The 16568-nt window shown below is 35.9% G+C and overlaps 1 protein-coding gene across 1 annotated transcript; it reads right to left on the bottom strand.

Annotated features, from left to right (window-relative positions):
* Positions 1-359: 359 nt before the first annotated feature.
* On the bottom strand, positions 360-9522 carry clul1 (clusterin like 1). Its single transcript, XM_088919378.1, has 9 exons — positions 9476-9522; positions 5736-5894; positions 5392-5540; positions 4817-4987; positions 3618-4053; positions 2865-2990; positions 1780-1994; positions 927-1105; positions 360-530 (listed from the first exon to the last, which is right to left on the bottom strand). The coding sequence occupies exons 2-9, from the start codon at positions 5836-5838 to the stop codon at positions 515-517; spliced, it is 1395 nt and encodes a 464-aa protein (XP_088775504.1). The 5' UTR covers positions 5839-5894; positions 9476-9522; the 3' UTR covers positions 360-514.
* Positions 9523-16568: the final 7046 nt, after the last annotated feature.

The following is a 16568-nucleotide window of genomic DNA, read 5'->3' as shown; positions in this document are numbered from 1 at the left end:
AGAAGCTGCTCCAGTTAATGAGGATTTATCAAAGTTAACGTCTCCTCACGTTAACCGAAAAATAAATCTCGTTGCATAGCTTTCAGGAATGTCATTTTTCCCTCGCGTGAACTTTTGGCGTTATACAGTATATATCACGTGTTAACAAAATAAGAAAGAACCGTTTTGAACTGCAGTATCCTTGAAAAAGAGTGATAATTTCTAGCCACTCATAACAAGACGTGCACTGATTTTTGTACAGGAGAAAATTTATTTTAGGAAAAACAACAATACATATTTAAATTATATACATATTATTATCACATCATGACAAAACAACATGTATTTAATAATTTATAATTAAACACATTTCTTGTATATATCTTCTCCATTTTTTCACACTCTCCAATTATCATGATATTATCAGCTTAGAACAATACAGTGACTTTACCATGATAATATTGAGAAAATACACAAGTAGGTTAGTTATTTCTATATTCTAAAGAAGGATGAAGATATTCCCATAGAGGTCTCTTCAAGCAGCATCCTGCCTGCAAACAGACAAGAAAGCAGAAAAAGCAACATTTAATCCTTTTTAATGATATCTCATTATGAAAAAGTAACATAAACTTGTTAATATGGTATATGTTTTATGACTATCATTGTAGTTCTAGGAACTTCATGTGAAGATCTTGATAAACCATGTCCATTGGGTGCACTTGGTGTGACTTACTGTACTGTCTCAAGGCTAAAAAGACCCTATGGTGAGCACTCACTCCACTACTGTGTTTCTATAAATTTGGCTAGCCTCAACTTGGTTGATCATTTTCATGACCAGTCAGATTTGTGCTGGTAAAGGGATATTAGTTCAGACTGGAGCTCCTGCATGTGATTAAGCACAGCTCCTTGATAAACATTTTGGAAGGGTACTGTGTGACTAAGCATACCTAGCCAGCTGTTTGTACATCCCCAGTGCCTCCTGTGCAATATATTTGACAAAGTCAGGGTCCTGTATTTCCAGATCTCCGGGAACACTTAGGGTAAATGTAGGCGAGTTGAGAATGTTGACTTCCACAGTTGTGTCTGAATCAAAGTTACTCTCTCCATCCTGGGGATGTGGCACCACCTGTGAATAGACACCAGAGACAGAGATATGCAAAGGTTACTCCTACTAAAATAGCAGAATACAATAGCAGAATTTGGTGACCCTAAAATATATTTATAGTACTGTGATGCCACCTAGTGGAAACCTATTTATATGGAATGGGAACTAAGACTTCTTTATTGTTTGTTCTCAAATTATGTTACTTTTTTATTAAATGGAAGCCTGAAAAGGACCTTGGCATGTAAAGACACAATTGGGAATCACATATCTGTCTTTTGTTCTCCTATGCCTTATTTATTTGCTACTTTTTCTCTCTCTTACACCTGAAGAAAGCTCCACAGCCTAAACAGTGTGCTTCTTTCCATTCCTTTCTTCAGCACAGAATAAACCTTTACCTGTTCCTTTGCAGCCTCTGCATGCTGACGCAACTACATATTTGAATGTCTATAATAAAAAAAATAATTGGTATATCTAAAATTCTAGATTTCACATTTTTTAAAAAAAATTTACTAAAATGTCTTCTGCCTTCACCTTCCAAAATCTGTACTATATATTAATTTATGTCTGTTCTGCTCAGGATTTATTAAATCAATTTTGAACAATTTGTTACTTCAGTCTTCATTTCAGTCTAAATTATGTGGGTTACTAGCTAGTCCTTCTTCCCCATATTTCACCGACATTTAGTTCATTGTTACCGTGGTGATGGTGAAAACGCTCTCAGGTTCCACAGTGCTGTTTGCCAATTCGGCCACCCAGCCGAAGTAGGCAGCCATGTTTGTCAACCAGCCCACAGTGTCCTCTGTGTGGTGCTGCAGGATCTGAAGGACTTCCTCATACTGCTGGCTGGACACATTAACCAGGTAGGAGATTTCATTCAGCTCCGAGTGCAACTCTGTCACACTGGGGCACTCTGTTCAGGGAAAACATGAAATCTGAGGCTCTTTACTGGTATAGTAGAGAGAAAAAAAACTATGACCATGCCATTTTAAATTAAAAGAGATCTTCCTCATCAAAACTGAAGTAAGACCTACAGTATATCTATACTGCACATATATAGCATAGTCTCTTTATCCCTTAAAAATATTGCACAATAAAAACATTCAAAGATATCCCATTATTATTAAGTAACTAAAGCCTGAATTAAAACAGGACCTTGATCCAGCATCCATCTGCCCATCTCACTTGTCAGTGTTTGGTGATGGGTTTTTAGTTATGACAATCTTCTATTTTTCTATCCCAAACCCTTTAAGTTACAAGTCCTTTGCTTTCATTTTATTTCTACTTATACACTACTACAGAGCCATCAGGTATATGAAAGCAAAGGACTTGCAACTGCAATCCAAATGAAAAACAGGTCTTAATGTGTAAAACTGATACAGAAGTTGATCCTCACAGGATAAATGACACAGCCAGTCAATTTCCACCTGAATCCACCTCAGCTGAATCAGACTTTTTTCCTTAACCCCTTTCCTTGATACTCAACAAGTGTCTGTTTTCTCAGAATGTAAGTCTGTCTTCTACAAGATTTTTATGTGCCAAATGTAATTGTTTTAGAATTAAAAAGATTGCTAAAAATGATGGCTAAAATACAGTGCTGTATTAAGTTAAGTTATTTTTTACTTAAGTTAGATCTTAATAAAATGGGTGGAAGTTTACAGAATCAAATTGTGTGGACCTCAGTTAGTCTGAACCTGAGTGTGAATGGCAAACTGGAAACAAGTCATTGGTCTGGACTGGAGTGTAACTGTGTGTATCTCTTATTATAATTGTTCTCCCATACCTTGTGAGGCCTTCTGGCATGACTGGCACCTGCTCTGAAACTGCCAACACTCAGAGCTCTGTCTGCGCAGGTCTCGGCACAGCTGTCTGCTCTGTGATGGCAGTACCTGCAGGGACAACTCTCCTTCTGTAGGGCATCCACAACAAGAAAAATCAAATACAGGCCATTTTCTGTACCCTTTTTGTATGTCATTAGCACAGAAATAACATTTAACTCTGACACAGAGTTGGGTTGGCCATAGTGATCCCTGTCACTGGATGGGTGCCTGTAGGTTTGTGCTGTTGTCAGTGAGGGCTTGACTGAACTTCTATTGGCTCTAAAGTCCTGCTGATTCTGTTCCAGGTTCACAGTGCTGAAATTAAGTGGATGGCATGACCCACCACATTCACCACATTTCAAAGGATCGTCTTTCATGAGCTGGTTCTGGGGTTGTTGCAGTGAGTGAAGTTGTATAATCCAGTTCCTAATATGATTATTGGCACATTGTGTTTTAAAGTAATTAATCTGGCTACAATACACTTGAATAAATGAGTGTGCAATAAATTGCCTGTAGCTATCCCTTACACATACTATAAGTTAGAGAAAAAAGTAGCAAAAAATGTATCATATTCACTACCTCGTGGAACATAAAAGTACAATACATGCATCTGCAACTGTACAGTAATTTTCTATTTGAAATAGGCAGATACAGTAGTGGAGGGGGAAAATAATTGGTAATTCTAGTTCTTATCGAAGAAAATAAAGCCTAATTACCTTTCTCTTTGTTTGTTTCTTCAGTAACTGATTCCTGAAGATCACCAAAGGCCTGAGTTATGACAGAGCTGAACTCTTCAAAAACATTCCTCCCAAAATCAAAGAAGGATTCAAGAACATCTTCCAGGCCTAGTCCTTCAAAGAATCCAGAGTCAGGGGTCTGCTGAGAGGGAGATAGGGGTTTTTCCTCAAGTTCTTTTGATCTCAGGTCAGAGGTGAAGGCAGCCTGGAGGGCTTGGTCAAACTGCTTTTGCATCTTGGTGACCAGCATCACACTTTTCTCATAAAGAGAGTTTACTTCTGAGAGCAGCTGGTGAAAAGAATTCTCAATCTGGGCCACTTCGGTGTCAAATGTTTCTGGGCTCTGCTTGAAAAGAAGATCCTGGTTGTCATGAGAGCTAAACTGGGATGACATTTTACTGAAGAATTCTTCAACCTGTGGATGGAATAAAATCTCGTAACCACTTCTGACAGCAGTAGAAAACATTAGTAACTGATCCTCATTGTGTTTTAATAGGTGCGTAGCTGCGTCAGCATGTGTAGGCTGCTTGGGAACTTGAAAATTTACATCTTTGGGTATTTTATCCCTAATAAAATTACAATTGTATCATATCCAATAAAACAAATACAATGTTTAATTTCAAAAAAATAATAAAGAGCTGTCAGCTGTCATAACATGACGATAATGAATATTATGTTTTGGATTAAAAAACAAGTTCCTTAAAAATTATACTTAAATATCAAACAGTCTAGATTGGCCAAATGGCCTCCTCTATTTTGTACTGATTATTTTGTTCTTATACTTAAATGTAGATGAAGCACTCAAGTATATATCTTTATACTTGTACATTGCATAGACACAAAGAGGTCTGTAATTCTATTTTGAATGTAAGGTATCTTGGATAAATCTGTTAGTGTAATGTATATGAACTGTTGCTATTAATGAATTTAACAGATACAGTACATTAAATATCCACAAAGTGATTCCTTTGGAACCCTCTTCAGGTGTGTCAGCAGGGCTCATGCTGTAAGTAACAAAGGCTCCATGGCTAAAATGCAGAGTATTTTACTGTCTTTCTTTTTATTTAGACCTAACGTCTAACAAGAAGCTCTACTTGTTTATTTGCACACTGGCACAGTCCCCCACCCGAACACCTACACATGCAGAGATGTTGTGTGTTTCTCAGTAGCCAGTGTACCTTGGCTGTGAATGTGGAGAAGCCCCTGCGACACCTGGAAGTGTAGAAAGAGGTGCAGGTGTGTTCCAGGCAGGGCCTGCACTCCTCCCAGGCAGACTTTAAGGAGGCCTGGCAGTGCTGCTCTGCCACCCCCAGCTGCTGCTCTACCTCCTTGGCAAGCTGCACTGCCCCCTAGAGGAAGAAAGAAGAAGATCCCTTTATAAGCATTCATTTTCCCCCATTGGTACTGAGCATTTTGAAGTAATTGAACTGCATAAAATTGTATATTTATATTTTTAAAATACATCTGTGTCAAACCCACATGAAGTACTCAAGAATTAAACCATAATCTGGAACCTGCCTTTTTTGTAAACTTCCAGGACTCATTGCCTGAAGGAGAAGGCCTTGGAAAACAGATTTTCTATTTTTGTGTGTTTTTCTCCCTCCTGCATGCCCAGTGGTCTCATATACCTGTGTTATACATCTTTCTGTAAAGTGATGTGTGGCAATTTGTTGGGAAGGGAAGACTGATCTGACTGAAAAATCATGCCATGTCCTGCATTTGTGTTTTCCTCTTGGTGGTATCGGCATCAGACCTTTTTCTTCTCACTGCTGTGCTTCAGTGAGGACATCAGGTGCTCGTGCTTCTCCTCATTCATCTCCATGATGTCCTTCATCTGCTTCACCCCAAACAGAGCCTTCTTCATCTCCTCATCCACATATTTCTGCCCGTCTTTCGACAGCTCTGAATTATAAAAAGGAACGCTATCATTTTCCATTGCTTGCACTTTACCACATTCCTGTGAAAGATCATGTTTAGACAGTTGAGAACACAACTGGTTCTATAAATGTAAGCATTCTATAATGCAGACCTTCTTTCACCACCTGTGAGGTGAGAGCCACTAACTAGCTTTATAATAAATAAATCTTTTTAACTCACTTTTAAGAGTGTCCTTGGACAGGCCTTCCTGATTTGTCCTGGGGATGCTCTGAAGAACTCCAAGTAATGTCGAACACATCACCAAGACCAGCAGCCACCTCATTTTCAGTGATCTCAGCTAAGCCAATTGAAACTTGATAAAATTTAAGATGTGGAATACTGAAATAAAAAAGAGAGGCTGTCAGTTGTTATTTGCTCACAGTTGTTTTAACACAGTTTTTTTCAACACTCAGCATGTAGTTAGAATGATACACATAAATACTGTTGGGGATATTGCTTAATTATATTTATCTCTCAAGAGGATACATTAAAGTTTATGTCATTTACAATAAGCATATTTAAAATCCTAACTTCTTGCTTAGTTTTTCATTTCATGTTGTCTGCACCACTGAACGCTGCCAATAGGCAGTGATATTAAATGACCTCTTTACTCCAGTAATTGCATCAAGATGCACAGGGGTAGAAGGCTGTTTGATCACTTAACATTGCTGAGAGATATAAAGCAATACTTTATAAATGTTAAAAGAAAGTAAATGAAAGTAAAAGAAAGTAAATCTGGTACTAGACCCTTGGCACCAACGTGACTTTGAATGCATTTACAAAAGTAACTTTTTTATACTGTATAGTTTTGAAAATGTTTCCCTGAATCTGGCAACTAAATTTGATGTTTTGATGCATCATGTTCAGAGACAGATACAGTAACCCTTTGGACACTATATTATTGTACAAACATATCTGCTTTGTTTATTTTACATGCTGAAATTAATTTTGTTTATCATGAGATTTTTGTGTTTAGTATATTTAGTAGCATGTAGTTTTATGTAAAGAAATATTTGTTTTTAATTAATCTGTTTATTCCACAGCTTGCCAACAATCATAGGTTAAAAGAAACCATTTGACTTTGTTCGGTATGTCCTGACAGGTGGGGTACCTGATTTAACCCCACCACCATTTTCCAAAACGTTATAGAGTACTGTGTTATCGTATTCAACTATGGGTTTAGAAACAATATTTTAGAATATGTGACTTTTATTTATTAACTGATTCAATATTATGCTACTGTACACAGACAGGCAATTATTGTAAAAATGTTTGACTTTGGATAGATATACTATATACCTATATTTGCCTTTCTTTGTCTCCTGTTTTTTCCCAAAATGCCTCTGGTGGTTTATATGCTGGAAAATGAGTTATAATTTATAATATGTTACATCTATAGCCCTTAATAATCTATTTAAAAAAGAGGTAGGCATAGTGGGTAGCATTTCTGCCTCACAGGACATGGGCCCTTGGTTCAATTCTGAAACTGGGGTGCTATACTGTATATGTGAAATATGTTCTCTCCATCTTTACCTGGGTTTCTTCTGGGTACTCCAATTGCCACCCACAGTCAGAAAAAATACTGTTAGGTTATCTGACTTATGGGAAAACTGGCCCACTGATAAGAACGTGTGTTTGTTTCTGTCCGCCCTGCAATGGATTGGCATCCTGTCTAAGATGTACAGTACCCTGCCTTGCACCTGTTGCTTGCCAGGATAACCTCTGACTTCCCGAATTGGAAGAAGTGGTTAGAAAATGGATGCATTAAGAAAAGATTAATGAGATTTATAAACACCAGTAATGTAGTTATTAAACACTATCCATGTAGTATTGATATAGTTGTAATAAGTATAATGTAATACTGTAAAGGAACAAGTAATAAGTTTATTCCATGCTGAAAAGAGAAGAAAGAAAACAACATTTCGGCTGTGGATGTAATACTGTTGTATAAGTAAATGCTATACACTGTATGCACTCTAGAGATGACGTGTTTGAACGTCAAAGCCCCAGCTTTGTTGTCGAATGACTAGAACATTTTGTCTCTGATTGTAATGGATTAAATTCATGTAAGAGTTTGCCTTTTGAGTATTCTCATATTTGCTTTCCTGGAACATAATTTATAATTGCTTTGAACTACATTAGTAACATTTATATATGTTGCTTTCACCATCTTTTAATATTACATAGAGTTTTTGTTAACTGCTGTATTCTAAAGCATTACTTCACCCTGGCAAAAAGAAGATTATAGTATGTTTGGTCACGATCAAAACTGACCTAAATGTTAGAATACTACTGAAATGTATCTTGTATCTGTCTGAAATTTTCTTGTATTATGCTTATTTTAATCTTATTCTAATTGATTTTTTTATTAAAGGAAATAGCTTTAGCATCCCTGTACCAATTTGTACTATTTGACTACTTTTTACTCTGTTTATTCTGGAGTTTATTTATAAAATCAGAAAAGTGTGACAAAAAGAAGATTGTATTTTCCTAAAAGGAAGTGGGTAAGTGATGCGATTTAAGGATCAAAACCAGCCTTAAACTAGTCACCAACATCAACTTTGGTCAAGCTGTAAAATGCATCTCTTATTCTTTTGATTGTTCTTAAATGTCCCATGCATTTCTTAACCTCAGAACAATGACCTCTTTGTCAGTAAATGAAGATGTTGGCTACACCTTTGAGTATATATTTATCAGAACTGCAACCTTGATAGCAAAACAATAACAACTTACTGGAGGGTCTTAACATATTATAAGGAACAAATACATCAATACAACTGCTAAAGTTACCAGACAGAGGCTTATTTGTATATGAAGTATCACAATTTGGACCGATAAGGAAATGTAAGAATTCATAAGTACACTTTACACACTAGACCCCCAGAAAATCTAAAGCCCCAAGCTTTTTTTGTTTATTCATTAATACATGTATACATATACACTGATGATAATAGAATTACATATATTTAAATATCAATATATATATTTTTTAATTCTCAAGAGGTGAAACAAAAACCTACAATTTCTAAAAAGTCAGTCCAATGCCTTCCAAAATGTATTATACACATAATTTTTAATACATAGGAACAGGTAATCGGTAAATCCGATGTTTCAGCTCCACAGCCGAAACGTTGTTTACTTTCTTTTCTTTTCAGCATGGAATAAACCCATTACCTCTTCCTTTGCAGCCTACGCATGCTGACGCAGCTACCTACTTGAACTACATACAGTATACAATACGTATATCACTTGGGTGTTTCCTAACTGTATAAAGTTTGTATTCTAATAGAAATTGTTCACTTGACATTTTATAAGCTGTGAAAAATAAACTCTTGTCACAAGTGCATTTCTAGCAGCAATTCAATACTGATTTACATCTTTGTACAATTCAGACTTCCTTTATTAATTCACAATGTTGCAACATTCACTACAAAAACATATATTTGATTTTAAAAATGCTTTATCAACGTATTTCATAATTTAGATAATACATAACAAAAAAGAAAACCTTAGACATTTTGGATACACATTCTACTGCGATAACAGCTTTGATTGTAATGAATACACCTTACTTTGGAATGAGAGGAAACCAAACTAGTTATTTGAAAACAAATTCATATTGATTGGAGTATTCTAAATTTTGATCACAACAACTAGAGGTAAGCCTTACATGAGTAACCAGTATGAATTGTTATAGGTTTTGATCCAGCATACAATATTTACCAGTCAGAACTAATTGACTCACTGTCAGATGTTCCTTATCATTTACATCTACTTATAATAATAACTAATATAATAACTAAACAGATATAAGTAGTCAATTTTAATTCCACTAAAAGTATTTAACTTTCTATTTACATTACTGAAATATACACTGGCACATCTTTAATTAAAAACAAATGTATCAACTTCTTACTTACAAGACTGTAAAACTTCAGCCTTCGCCAAAACAGCAAAAGCATTCAAGTCCGTGCAGTGCTATTCTTTACCAAGGATCTTTCTATTTATACAGCTACTCAGCATAAATCCTATTAACGCATTTGCCTTATTGTGACCATGAATCAGGATGAAGGTGTTAGTATACTTGTTAATTAAGAAGTGTTTATATTTTACACAGAGTTTGGTATGTTACTGCACAAAGGATGCATTCAACATGCAGCAGATAAAATTCATATCTGATGGGTAGTGGGGAAATTACCCAGGGGAAATTAAAAATAACAAGAAACAACAACCTTCTTTGTTCAAATTAAATACTCAATACAGATCAATTACTAACATGACAATAACCATCTTTGTTAATCTTTTCAGCAAGATGTTTCAGCATTTGATCTTTTCTGTTGTTAAATAAACACAACAATACATACCTAGAGCACAAAGAAAGCAGAGCATGACTTCAGCCTCTTCCTCTACACAGGACGATACATTTTAGGGGGCTTAATTAAGCATGGTACAGTATACTACTTGTGTAATACAGCAAAAGGTAATCTTCAGCTGGATGGCCATATGGAAATACACAAGACTGTACATATACAATAGGATACTTGTAAGTATACTATATATATTAGGAAGAGTGTCAAGTCTATCAGCAATTACAAGTTCTTCCACTTTCTTTATTAGAGCTAGTGCAAAGACCTTTGTGTCAAACTGGAAAACAATGTAAATTAGCAGACTTTATACTTATTTATATTTATCAATTATGTTTTGTGATGACTCTATGTGATTTACTCTAAAAGTAAAAAAGCTAGTGCAAAGAGCAGAATATCCCTCCATACAGGCCCAGTTCAAAAGTTTAATCTATCACAAATTTCAAATGTCAATACTTTTTCAGGAAAACCAATGCCTGTGCAACTGAGAGCCATCAAGAAGTACTATTTTGGGATTTTGGCAACTAATATGACAGTTGAAATTTTAATGGAATTGTTTCTAATGTTTTAAGTGAAAACCAAATTAAAAAATGTACATTCAACCTCGGGTTTAAAATCATGTTTGGGAAAAACAGAATAAACAAGAAAGTCCTTTGGGCCTGCTGAAATGAGTGGGGTGTTCATCACACAGAGAGGGTAAAGCACAAACGAAACAATCAATATGCTAAATATTTGGGGAGAATGTTCTTAGTTTAGGGGATTATTTTTTTAGGAAAGCCTTTCAGGCATAGTCTGCTTCACATATGGAGTTAACAAATTCCAAAACAGTACACTTTTTTCCATTTAGTTCAGAAACAATACCAGAAACCCCCAGTCAGATCATCTGTAGTGTCTCATTCCCAGAGCAGTCTGTTTAGCTTGGAAGTTTCAGTTTAGCCCAGGAATTTCTTGGGAATCATTAGGATTTCAAAGAAATTAGGGATTTTAGATTATTAACTAGGTTCATGAAACCATCACCAAAACAAGAGTTGTACCCAAGGAATAAAAAAAAATGACAACAGAACACCAATCCACAAAAAGCTGGATAGCACTGAGTCAGATAACTGTAGACCAACAAGCATTACTTCTATTACATGTAAAGGTAAGGAGAGGTCAATTAGAGTTTAACAGGTAGATTTATTTCTGTGATAATCTCTATAATAAGATTATAGGAGTTCGTCAACATGTGTGACTAAGTTGTTAGACTACTTCAAGCAAGCTACAGCAGAAATGGATGTAATGGATAGAGCTTATGGTATGGTATAGTCCGACTCCTGTAGAGGGCATTAAAGTTTCAAATAAAGAAGTGAAAAAGGTTATGTAAAAGTCACTGTGGCAGGCTGGTCTTTGAAGGCACTGTACCAACCACGCAACTTGATACCCGAGGCCACCAAAGTTCTATGGCTCTTGTAGCCACACTAGGTGTGTTACGTCACCTTGTTCTGACCTTGTTCTGACCTCGCTTGTTTCTGACTTTGTCTTCTGGCTCTTGACTTGGATATTGTGGATCTCTTTGGTTTGGACTGTGCTTCTTTTGTTGACTTATGGGTTTTTATCTCTCTCCCCTGAACTCTCTTTGTGGATTTACTGATTTTTTACCTTGGCGTGACCTCCTGACCCACATTTCTGGATAAACTTCTACTTGTACTTTTGAGTTCTGAGGATTCTGCATAGGGTCCTTCTTCTGGATCGTAACAAGGTGCATATTAACTGTAGCATTACCAAAGGGTTGGAGGAGCATATTTATACATTAACTAGTGGTGTGTAAATGGCTTTAAGATAGATGATCGGGGCACTAAATAGGTTAGTAAGAGAGAAGGGGGGGATCTCTTCATTCAGTCTTTTGCTGTAATATTTCTAAGAACCTTGCAATAAATAAATAGTCATTGTTTCATGTTTCTCAGATTCATTTGATTAAAGGGGCATGGTCTGCCCCGGGAACTTTGTTTACTTTTGTAATATTTTGCAAAAATGAGAATATTGGAAAAATATCTAAACTGTTAGAATCCAAACCAGGAATCAGAGAGCTGAGAGAAGGAGTTCAACAGAACCAGCTTTATTCAGCCTATGGAGTGGGAGATTGCACAAAGACAGTCCACTACCACACAGACAATTCTCAAAATTCAAAAGCAGAAGAGGCTCCTTGTGTACACCTTTTTGCATCACAAAGGTTCTTGATTTTCCACTGGCCATTATCTTGAACTCATTCAAGTGCATTCTGTTCCCTACCTCACCTTTTAGTATATGCTCCATGTTAGTAACTTTGTTTTTCTCATTGTAAGTGTGCTACACTGCTTTGAGTTCAGGGTTAGGTATTCGATCTACACAGCCCAAGTCTTCCAAAACAAATTAATATATTCAGTCCTTGAAACTGGGATGTGTCAATGGCGAGTTTGAAATAAAAAAAAAATAGGAAACCAGGGGTTTGCTTAACAAGTTTCCAGTTTGCCTTTAATAATAAGGAAATCACTGCCAGGGAAGAAGGGAAATGCAAAAATTTTGGTGTCTTATCTGTCTCTTTCTTGAAGGACAGCATCATCACTCTTTGCATCCCTGAGTGCGGGGCAGCCTGTAATCACACTACACTTATTCCAGCACTTTTCACTTCACCACATCTAGAGAGAAAGAGTTAACAAGCCATCACACTTAAACACTTTCATTTTCTTTTTTGGTACTTAAAAGGGTTTCATCCATTATCCATTTCATCCATTATATTAACAGTCAGTCTTTAATCACTGCTCATCTCTAGTTCTAGTACCTTGTGTGAAGCCACCACAGGCTGGGTCCCTGGAAGGCTGTGCCTTTCCTCTAAAGTGCCATGCCTTTAACTCAATTGCACCCTTATTTGGGAAGGTGACAGAAGTTCCTGGCAACAGGTGCTCAAATGAGGAGGAGGTGTGTCTCACTAATGGATATAAGTCTGGGAGAAGCAAGGGGTCCATGAGACAGTCTCAGAGGAAGCACCAGATGAAGTAACACAGACATCGAGAGTGAGTGATATAGATAGCGCTAGAGAATGTACCAAAGAGAGAAACTGAGATAGAGGAAGAGATCCGGGCCAGAGTAAAAGAGGGAGAGTGTTGCACATAGAGTACAAGGCAGACAGGCTGCAAGGTTCACTAGCATCGGCTAGGGAGAAAGCTGTGAGTAGATCGGTCTGAAGAAAGGCCGCTACATGTTAAAGAGAAACTTGTGAAGAGAGATTAAAAGCGCTGCCTGCAAGAGAGGCTGAAATGCTGGAAAACCTCACTATAATATAGAGAGCTGCAATGTGAATGATCAGGACTGTGAGTAAAGCTGAGAGTTAGTAAAGCTGTATCCATGCTGAACCATCTAATGATATATGGCATAGATGAACTCAAGCCTGTAATCTTTCTTCCAAAGACCACAAGTCCAAGGTCACTATTGATCATCCAAAGGAAGATCCAACAACGGGGGTCTGCACTCTGCAAGGTGGATATCAGAGCGATCCCTGATAGCATATCAAACTTGTGGTGTTGCACCTTAAAAGTGAGAACCCAACTCCTTATTGTTGGTTAACTCATTGGTTCCTCATCTCTCTCCAGCTGAACTGTCAATCTGACTTTTCCAACCATGTGACTGGAAGCAGTCCAAAAATCTTTGTGTTTGCAAACCCACTAATATTTTCCCCTGATCAAAAAAATAAGACATTCAGACTCTTTTTTTTGTCAACATCTTGAATATTCGAATGTACTTAAGTGTAGATTTGTGCATAACTTAAGTAAAGAAGTTACCTAAAGATCATTCAGATATTCAGATATCTATCAACAATTATAAGCTTAACTACCAAGAGCATGATTGTGAAAGCTGCTCCCTCTACAGTATTAAATAAACCAAATTTAAATAAACCTACCTCCAATTATCAAAGCTGTAGTTTATTCCTGCTTTCTAGCTGCTCCAATTTCAAGAAGATTGTAGCACTCGCCCCACCAAGAGCCATCAGGAAGTGTTAATCTTTGAAGTTTTGATTTAATCTAGGACCTAGATTAACTGATCTGAGTAAATAGAAACTCACAATAACTGTTTCTTAGAGAAAAAGATGTTCTGCTACTAAGAAGACTGCTACCTTAAAACCCAATCACCATTAACCTCATGCAAGCCCCTTTTATAAACTAATATACCACTAATTATGTAATCCCTATGTAAGAAAGTGTACTCAAGCCCTTAATAACCAATAATACAATTAACTGGCACACCCTGAGAAACGTCTTATATGTGTAAGAGAGTCTTTGAAGCCCTCTAGTGGCATTTTGCCTGTTACTGCAGTTCCTCTGTAGATTGGCCTGCCAGAAATTGTTTTTAAACAAGTACAGATAAAAACAAAACTGCGGACCAGATGTTAGAATGGCCACAACACTGGCATGAACAGATTCACAGGCTGTGTAGTAAAGAAACAATCCAAGTCCAAAACACTCTTCACTAGACACAATAAAAGAGATATTAACATTTCACAGTTTCATATCAACTTCAATAATCCAAACTTTCTGTAAGAAACAAAGGATGTTCCCAGATCAAGCAGTGTTTGAATGTTGAATTTGTTTAACCAGGAAGATCAGTTACTTTACAAATAAATCATTTTACAACACAAAGTTAAAACTATTAGCAGTAAGAACAGCAAGGTTGGCCAATGGCCTCTTCTGGTTTGTAACCCCTCCTGTATATTGTCATATTCTCCTACAGTCTGCAGTTATGAGACAAACTGGAATATATGATCTGATAATAATATATATACTAACATATCACATTCAAGAAAAACATTGAATACACAATCGCATCAAATCATGAACGGACTTATTTTTTTAGTATTTATAACGCAGAAGAGAAATAACCAATGTGTATATACAGTATATATAATAGATATTATATATATAAGTTATAAATATTATAAAAATAAGGCTATTAAGCAACTTACACATAAAAAATTGAATACTTTTTTGTGCAAAAACAAAATGTTATCTGGACAGTACTATATTGGCACATTAAAAATGTCATTAGTTGCCTTAAGACCTTTATAACTATAGACAGTATAGAATTTTAAACATTCTACAATTTTATTCCATCATAGAATTTAAATATGATATTTTGTTCCTTGGAAATAAATGTTATGTGGCTATAATTCTTAGTTCAGATATGCGAGTTTTATTTTAAAAAATCTACAATTAAAAAACAACAAAGCAGAGAACTTGGAATAATTTGATATAAACACTGTTATAAAGTTTTCATAGATGCCATTCAGATGAAGATGTTCTGGTATGTTTATGATGCATGGCCTTATATGTATAAGACATGTCCTTTCTAACATAATGGCACAATTGAAGTGTGTTAAATTGTGGCTTGTTTTCTGCCTTGACATTCAGCTTTAAAACTAAAACACAAATACTTTGTTTTAGTATTAAATTATATGACGTTGTCCCCTGACGTGTAATTTGTAACAAAAACCCTATTTAATCATAATCCTCTGTGGAGAGTTATGACCCAGTAAATAAGGTCTCAGCATCCTAATTAGAAACAGTAAAATTCTAGTCCAGAGGTTACCTGGAAAACAGCTGTTGTGTATGATTGCAAGTAGTCCTCAAGCTGTATTTCTTAACCTCAATTAGGTTAAACAATGAAAAAACAAAAAAAAACTGCAGCACATTTCACATTTTATTGTAGAATATGTGAGAGTTTATCCTTCTGTTATATTTAGATCAATTTTCATATGTATCTTTAAAAAAGTCAGTGTTTAATTTTTTTAACTTTGTTTTAAGCATAAGGATGGGCCAAGAAGGAAATAGATGTTGCTGTTTTAAGTTCAAGAAATTCTACCATAGTTGTCCCTCGATGAACCAAAGGTGAGTTTGGGGTTTTTTTAATCCTACTTATTAGGTGTAAACTTTAGGAAATGCATCAGATTCTCTCTTGCAACATCATCACAACCTGATTAAGTAAGCTGAGGTTTAATAATGTGGTAAACAAAACCATTTTGCAGAGACTGGAATGAGTCAAGGTCACAAAACATCTATAAAGCACGACACTAAAACTGTTTTTTAGCAAATGGGAAAATGCTATAGTAAAAGCATAAGGAGTGAGGTAAAGAATCATAATTGGTAAAATATTTCCTTATTGTCTTCTATACATAGAGATTTTTTATTTTTTTACTTTAGAGAACAGATTAAACCATTTTAAGTACACATGACATTACACAACTGCCCTTTTACAATACAAATTTGCAAATATACATCATAGATGTAAATTTAGTCTATTGTTATCTGTTCCCTTAATATTTTACAATTATTTTACCCACGGAATTGAACACAGGGCCCCAGTGCTTCAAGGCAGAAATCCTAAACACTGTGCCACTATGATACCCCCATCAATAAATATGTGCAACAAATTTGAATAATTTATGTTAGGCACATTGTGCCTTCTGCATTTTGCACAAGTTGGGTGGGTTATTTTGTACGTAAAGCTAAACGCAACCTCCTGGAACATGGCAGTGGTGTTCTTGAGTTTGAGCACATTGTTCCTCAGAAATATAAATGTAATATGTCTCACGAAGTAAATTGCTGATATTATGCATGTGATATGAATCAATGGGAAATGATGC

Source organism: Atractosteus spatula, chromosome 6, assembly GCF_055471065.1.
Source record: "Atractosteus spatula isolate fAtrSpa1 chromosome 6, fAtrSpa1.hap1, whole genome shotgun sequence".
Lineage (NCBI taxonomy): Eukaryota > Metazoa > Chordata > Actinopteri > Semionotiformes > Lepisosteidae > Atractosteus > Atractosteus spatula.
Note: the sequence above shows the minus strand (reverse complement) of the source record. Positions and strands in the feature narration are given on the sequence as shown.

Excerpts from the sequence above, each read along its gene's own strand:
- clul1 (XM_088919378.1), bottom strand. The coding sequence starts at position 5,838 with ATGAGGTGGCTGCTGGTCTTGGTGATGTGTTCGACATTACTTGGAGTT. Across the intron at positions 5,541-5,735 it reads GTCCAAGGACACTCTTAAAA|AGCTGTCGAAAGACGGGCAG; the intron begins GTGAGTTAAAAA and ends TTTATAATTCAG. Across the intron at positions 1,106-1,779 it reads GCGTTTTCACCATCACCACG|GTGGTGCCACATCCCCAGGA; the intron begins GTAACAATGAAC and ends GTCTATTCACAG.